We start from the raw sequence: 7,653 nt of genomic DNA on the forward strand, positions 1-7,653 counted from the left end.
TTTGTTTTCTGAGCTCACAAATATTATTCTGTTCTACTGTCTTTTCTTATTTCTAACATACAAGTTAGTGGTTATTGGCTTTTTATTTAATAATTATCATGTTGTAAAGATTCGTTTGGGGATAGCTGATAATTTTTATAAGGCCAGTTAGCCAGGCTAATTTTGCATGATATTCTCAGTGCGCAACAACTTTTTAATTAAACATCATCATGTGGACTCTGAAATGGGTTGTCGTAGACTTTTGTTGTGAGTACAGCTATCTGATGGCAATAAAATGCCAAGTGACAGCTTTCTTAGGTCAACAATTCAGTTTTTTAATGACTTTTGGCCATGTTGAAAGGGATTAGTGATGCCAAAGGCAAGGAGATCTAAAAACTCGGTCAATGCGAAGCGCATTTGATAAAAGAACAAAACAGCACAGGACAGGGTATAAATATTCAAATGGTCTTGGCATTAAGGTAAGAAATTATACAAGTAGACGACCATGGAAAAAATAAAAATATTCCGAGAGTGTTGGCAAATAGCGTATAGTGGTGAAAATTTTCCAATGATTTGGTAGACAATCATTAAATATTTATAAAGACGAATCAGCATTAAAGCATGTTTAATTATGAACTGTAATGATTTTTAGGGAGATATATATCTATGTGTATATATGGAAATGCCTTTTTTTAAAGAAGAATTAATTTTCAGAAAGCGCTTTTCAAGTTTCAGTGTATGATCTCCGATGGCGGCAACGACCACAGCATGCTAAATTAGCATTTAATCAATTCAAATACTATATATGAGAAGATTCATGCTCGCGTCGCCAAAGCTTCGGAGCGAGCTTTCGGTCTGTCTTCTGCTCTTTCTTCTCTTCGCTGCGATTCGCTACTCTTTCTTCCAACGCAAATAACACACTCGAGGTCTGAAAATATTCAGTTGATATTTTGCCGCGTTGCGAGAGGTGGAGGTGATCGCCAGAACTTTGCAGCTCGAAGTGAAATTTCAATCCCTGTTCCGTGTGTGGCCTAGTTAGCGCAAGTAAATCAAAATCAATTGAAGGTTATCTGGACCCTTAGGAATGTCAATTAACAACTGCATTCGCCGAGACACGTGCTGCGAAAGCTGCCTACGAAACAAGTGACCTGGAAAACTTTTAGAAATTTTGGTTATGCAAACGGTTTTGTGAGAGAAATTCGTGTGCCGAACTGTGCTGTAAAAGAAATAAACTCGAAATTGCAGTCGGGGAAACAAAGCAAGCTAAATAATTTGTATTCATTATATGCATATATGTATTTCATGTGATCAATGCACCACTTTCATTGCAGAGCAATCTTATTCGAAAACAATTTTTATTTGAGAAAGAAATCTTTTATTTTTTTTCTTAAAATTACTATCGATAAGGTCTTATTGTGTTAATTAAAAAGACCTCAATCAAAAATATACCATTTTGAAGACCCTTGGCCGAAGGCTTCTTCGGCCTCTAATCGATTAAGCTCTGAAGAAAGTCCAAGTGCGAAAAGAGAGGCTACGCGGAGAGAGAAGCTCGCTGTTGGCTCCAACATGGCAACATGGCTGCGCTCCCCACTTGGCACCACTCAAGTTGTCTTTTGTTAGGCAGCTCGTCTCGATTTTCGCACTCTTCTGCGAAACGGGAGCCGGGCGTTGATAACAGCCGGTCACCAACTTATGTATCGCAGCTTATGTATATGTTTACATGTTTACCCGAATACTCGATCTCTAAACGCTGTATTTCTGTGAATAGGCTCCCGAGTAGCCATGAGTCCCCGTCCCCGTGAGATCCTCGAGGAACCAGAACTGTCGCTGGACTCGTCCTCCTGCTACTTGCGAAAATCTGGACAGGATTGTGACGACAGCTGCTTGGTGAGTGGAATATTCCTGTTTACAATGCATTCCTCAACAAAGATTTTGAATGGATTAAGCTCAGACGGGGACGGTTCTTATCGGCGGTTTACATATATAAATATTTTATTTGAGCAAAAGTGTTGGAATTTTTTTTTTTGAATATTATATAAGTACTTATTTTGAACATAAACTTGAAAATTAGGGAACTATTTAAAAAATGTTGAAAAATTTATGATTGTTATGATGCATCGAATGGACCCGGAAACAGGTCGTATCAGATCCGCTCCTGTTCTCGGCGACTTGAAATCGGCACGTGCATCGCGGCACATGCAATCAGTTCCCAAAACTGATTTGTCATCCGAAAAGACGAGCCAAGAGTTTGGAGAGATAACCTTACACAAAGTGTCAGAGTGCGCGATTTTCGACGCAGCCCAAGGGCAATAGCCCAGCAGATCGCCACGAATGGAGCCAAGGTCAAGTCGAGTCGGCGTTATTTGTAACCGATTAGAGCTTGCCACACCGATATCTTGTTATGCATTATGTTTACACATATGTGCGTAGGTATGTAAGGGTATAAACATGGGAATTGCGAAACTCCACACGCGGAATTCCTGAACTTCGTCGAAAGTTGAAACTGGTTATTGGGCTCGATTTTCAGATTTGTTTGTCGTCTTTTATTTACGTCTCCCGTCAGCGATAAAAAGCCATCATGCATCCGTATCCGTGTGTATTGGGATCGTGTTAACAATTATTGCGAATTGGCATCAGCTTTTCATGTGGTGCAACTGGTGTTTACAAAAGGGTTCTCAATGCTGGATCGATCATCAGCTCGATTGGTTATATAATACGGGGGCTTGTCTGCGACAAAAAAAAAAGTGTTGAGAAAGGCACAACTTTTTTTTAGGAAAATATACACTTAACAAATAATTTATTTAAAAAAATGTTGAATGCATAATAATAAGTTTTGCTGATTTTTCGATTAAATATTTTACTTTCTGAAAAAAGTAGAATATATGTAGATTCTTATATTTTAAATTATTTATTTCTTTTTCTTATGTTAGATCGAAGCTATAAGCTCACTTGGATAGAAGTGCAGGCTGATGTTTCTTAGTGTATTCAATAATCAACAACCGACTTGACCAAAACAGACTGCTTGCACAAGAAGCGAAAGCTTATTGGCCACGAAATTTCGCATAATTTCAGCATAACTGCCCGTTGAAAAATCTGAAAACCTCTGGCAAAAAGATTGCTCAGCATTTGCGACTCGATACAATAAAACTGAGAGTGCAATCGTCTCTTTTGGCGGCTGCGAAATTATAGAAAGCTTTTCGGTGAGCTTTTTCGATTCACACCATTGGCCACATTGGATATCGGGGGGTTTTCAGTTGCCAGCAAGCTGGCGATCGCAACGGTTCACCGTAAAAATTCCGCGCTCAGTTGAAAATCTCTCCAAGGAGTTGCGAAAAAAAAACTTAGAAAACGTTTTTTTGGAATGCCCACTTTGCTGGCTTTTGTGTGTTGAAATAAAATAATTGTTTTCTGCAAATAAATATTAACAACTAAATACAACTTTAAACTAGTTAAAAGTGTATAAAATGGAAACTACAATTGTTACTACAACAACTACAACCGAGTTGAAATGCACTATGCGCGGCAGTAAAAAGAAAGACGTAAGCTGCGTTCCAAACTCTACAAATTGGAGGTTTTCAATTCAGTAGAACAAACAATTGGCTAAACTACGTCAATGGTCAATTAATGAATTTCACATCCTGTTTATCGATGGCATTCCATTTTATTTTCTATTTGCCGACAATTACCGTGTTTATCTTCTGGAATCTACAACATTTTCGTGAAGTGCATTTGCTGGAAAATATTTAACAAGCCACAATGTCAAGTTGACGTGCTCATGTATAATATTTTTTGTAAAATTATTTTTTCTAACTTTTGTTTTAGTTTTATTCAAAATCATTTTACCTAAATAACTTATTACTTCATTGTTTGAATTATGTACTATAGCTTTATAGCTTGCAAATTAAAACAATAAATATTATTTTATTACATTTTTTTTTCTTAACTGGTGTCTTTAGTTTAAATAGCGGTTGTTTTCATTTCATAAAGATATTTTTATATAGCTAAATTATAGAAAGATTTCCATATTTTTTGCTTAAATTTACCATATTTCCATACGTGCCTTAGTGTCAAATTAATATTTAATAATTGCGACAGAGTAAACCACAAAGCACTTACTAGTAACATTATTTACAAATAGGTAGCGAAAGCTATTTAACCTTTTAATGACTATTAGATCATGAGTAAATTTTAAAAAGTGATAAATGTAGTTACATTTTGACATCATTGATTTTTAATAAGCATTTAAGTAGCTAGCAAATTGTTGGTTGTACAGAAGAATTAGGACTGTGAATTCAAAAGTTCCTGTATTTGTTTTTAATTAACGGTTATATTTAATTAAATGCATATATTTCTATACTTACTGATGCATTTATGGGCTCAACACTTACTGCATATGATTTTCCTTTAAAGCGCAATGCAAAAAACAATGCAAATTGTAAACAAAACGTCATCGCGTTGGATAAGATACTTTGCTTATGCACTTGCACTTGCCCTCCCACACTTGTTGTTGTTGTTTTTTGTTGTTATGCATTCGATTTAGAAGATGTATAAACAAATTAGAGTCAAGCCCCCTTTCTCAGTTTTTTCTGGAGGCACTAATAGTAGCGATGTTTTGATTGCATTTTTGCAATGCTGGTTGGTTGGTTGTTTACACACGAAACCGAAAACCCCAGACGAAAACAACAACAACAACGTATAAAATAGCAGAAACCGCAGAAAAGATAATAATAAAATCAGCAAACAAATCAATTTTCGACTGCAGTTGCTCTATTGGCTAAAAATATACATAAATGTGCAGAGAAACAAAACCGCCAGTTGCCAACGTCTGTTTTCTAAGGCGGAAGAATATGAGTATAGATCTTGAGTATCGTTCTTGTCCTCAATTCAAATTAGTTTTCGAGCTGCCGCTAATCGATAAGGTTTTTTTTTTTCAATTTTAACTAATACCAATTCTCAAATCTCTTTTCGCAGTTTGATGGCCAACTGGTTGCGGATGCGGCGGACGCAGCGCATCAATTTCCGTCCAACGAGGAGCCCAATATTCTGGGGCATGGACCCAACTACGACGAGAAGTTGTCCAAATTCAAATGGCTGTGCAATTTCGATGATGTGAGTTAACCCCACGCGATCTTTTGGGTGGGTCAATTTGCCGCCAATTGTCGCGCACTGAATTCTAATTGATCGCCAAATGGTGTTTGGCGAATTGACAAAAGACGTCAGAATCAGGGACAAATTCATTGCATTTTACATGGCTTTAACACTGATTTTGGCCAATTGTTATCGTCATACAAATGGCCAGAGAAGCATTATTAAGCGACCGTTGTAAAATGGCCAAAACGCCAATATATGTGAAATCCGCCATGGCGGTCGAGTTGGCAGCAATTGCCAAATAATACAATTAGACAACGAACAAGCCCACCAAATGCCAACCGAATCAAGGTCGCGACCAGCAACAAATAAAAAGCTCTGTGCTCGCTGGCATTAAATATTTAAATAGCGGTGGCAAATAAAAAAGAAGCTACTGTTGTTTTCTTTGGGTGTATGCAAGTTACATAAATATGTCTGTGAAAATCCCCAAGGTAACTCCCGAATCGAATTTCTTGGGTTTTTCGGACCATGCTTACTTTTGACCAAGTTAAGCACTGGATTTAAAACTGGGCTTGAAATAATTATTGCTTCCGATTGAAAGGCATCAATTAAGCTAATAATACATAAGTACAGTGCAGTACTTTTTAAGCCAAATAAATAGATTTTTTATAATAGTATTCATATTAAAACAGCCTCTAAAATAGCTAGTTAAATTCAAAGAAAATAAACAATGTGCACAGTATTTGGCATTTAATCAATTCCCATACAAGATTGCTAACAACACAAATTGGATTAATTAGTTTTATTTTCTTTCAATTGAAGCAAGTGGAAAGCTTTTAGTTTTTTTTTTTTACATTCAGCGGGTGCCAGATCCTCCAATTATTTTGGTTGCTTCTATTTTATTTTGTCATTTTGTCTATTTTGTTTTTATTTGATTTTCAATGCTACACGCATGTGATTTGCATGTCTTATCGGCTTGGAAAATTTTGTATTTATTTGGAATGTTTATTCACTTGTACCTTCGATACAGGCCCCCAGTCACCTGAAGTTCAACCCGTACATCCGCCGCGGATACCGCACCTTCCTACCTTCCACAAAAATGTGCCTGCAGAGCATTTTCTGGTGGACCAATGAGACGGTAAGATTGCCACACCAGCATGATACTCAATTCCAATTGGAGCTAGTTTTCTATAAACTGGATCCTTAATAATATTATATTATTATCATTTTTCATAGATCAACATCTGGAGCCATCTGGCCGGTTGCATCCTGTTCATTGGTCTGACCATCTTCGATCTGCAGTTCCTGCGCCTCCACGCCTCCCTGAGCGACCAGGTGCTGGTGGTCTGCCTGCTGGTCTGCTTCTGTCTGTGCATGCTGATGTCCTCCATATACCACATCTTCTCCTGCAAGTCGGAGGAGCACTACGAGCTCTTTCTGTCCGTTGACTTCCTGGGCATCTCGCTGTCGCTGGTGGCCATCTACATCAGTGGCATGTACTATGCCTTCTGGTGCCACACCTTCCTGCGCACCCTGTACTCCACGATTGCACTGGGCATGTTCGCACTGGCCATCGCCGTGCAGATACCCCGCTTGAATGTGTCCATGAACGGCAAGGTGGCGGTGCTGCTGCTCTGGTCCGCCTATGGAATCATTCCTCTGGGCCACTGGGCGGTGGCCATGGGCGGTATGGAGAACGAGCTAGTCAGGGTAGGTATCAGTGGAAGTTTATGGCATCTTGTCATTTGCTAATCCATCAATCATTACCTTACTTTGCAGCTGATGGTGCCCCGCATCGTGGTCATGTACTTGCTCTGCCTCGTCGCCTTCGTTTTCTATGCGGCCAAGATCCCGGAGCGCTGGTTCACCGGCAAGGTGGACTTCGTTGGGCATTCGCACAACTGGTGGCACCTGATCATCGTGGCCGCCTTCTACCACTGGCACAACACCGGACTGGTCTATGCCGAGTACCGCCTAAATAACGGATGCACTGCACCGGTTCTCTCCTAGAACTTGAGGATCCGAACATCTGAGTTGAGATCCAAGATCCGAGGAGCGGAGATGGATGCGAAATCGGAACCCGGGACTCTAGTAGACTAAAGCTTAGTGTAAATAGTTTATGGGGCGCTCTTTATCCGCTAATAACTAATATTTAGTTGTAGTTGTTGACCGATATGATTAATTTATGTGTAATTTACCAATTAGTTGGGGTTTCGTGTTAGACAATCCAGATCCAGATAGTTGGCATCGCATAAGCGGTAGAAAGGTTTCTCTCTTTATATCCTAATTGATTTCCTTTTAATATAAATACAATTATACAATGTCTATGAAATTGCATGTGTCTTGAGCTGAAGCTGTGTTAGTCTTGTTGACTCAATTTTTACAAATTCATAAATACAAATGCAAAATGCAAATACAATATCAAACGTACAAAGCAAGCGAAATGGTGGTTTTATTGAAGTTATGCTTTGGAAACCCAATCTATCTTTCTATCTATGGTTGAGATACATTTCGATTTTGAAATGAAATTACCAATCTTTCGAAAATTGTTTTTAAAATGTAACGGTTTGATATGCTAACATTGAG

General features: G+C 38.5%; 1 protein-coding gene across 3 annotated transcripts; it reads left to right on the plus strand.

Moving 5' to 3' along the window:
* Positions 1-917: 917 nt before the first annotated feature.
* LOC6606361 (progestin and adipoQ receptor family member 3) lies at positions 918-7,506 on the plus strand. 3 transcript variants are annotated; one of them, XM_002031130.2, is made up of 6 exons: positions 918-1,023; positions 1,748-1,866; positions 4,951-5,088; positions 6,098-6,205; positions 6,304-6,777; positions 6,847-7,404. In XM_002031130.2, exons 2-6 carry the CDS (start codon positions 1,762-1,764, stop codon positions 7,075-7,077), a joined length of 1,056 nt encoding a protein of 351 aa, XP_002031166.1. In that variant the 5' UTR covers positions 918-1,023; positions 1,748-1,761; the 3' UTR covers positions 7,078-7,404. The 3 variants fall into 3 exon arrangements, with proteins under 3 accessions (XP_002031166.1, XP_032577680.1, XP_032577681.1); XM_032721789.1 differs by lacking the exon at positions 918-1,023 and adding an exon at positions 1,401-1,687 and having other exon boundaries at positions 6,847-7,506; XM_032721790.1 differs by lacking the exons at positions 918-1,023; positions 1,748-1,866 and adding an exon at positions 3,234-3,518.
* The last annotated feature ends 147 nt before the right edge of the window (positions 7,507-7,653 follow it).

The sequence above is a fragment of the Drosophila sechellia genome, chromosome 3R (genome assembly GCF_004382195.2).
Source record: "Drosophila sechellia strain sech25 chromosome 3R, ASM438219v1, whole genome shotgun sequence".
NCBI lineage: Eukaryota > Metazoa > Arthropoda > Insecta > Diptera > Drosophilidae > Drosophila > Drosophila sechellia.

What these genes read in the sequence shown, in the direction of transcription:
- LOC6606361 (XM_032721789.1), top strand. An exon ending in TCTGGTGGACCAATGAGACG is followed by an intron (nt 6,206 to 6,303) that starts GTAAGATTGCCA and finishes CATTTTTCATAG; the next exon opens with ATCAACATCTGGAGCCATCT. An exon ending in TGGAGAACGAGCTAGTCAGG is followed by an intron (nt 6,778 to 6,846) that starts GTAGGTATCAGT and finishes CTTACTTTGCAG; the next exon opens with CTGATGGTGCCCCGCATCGT.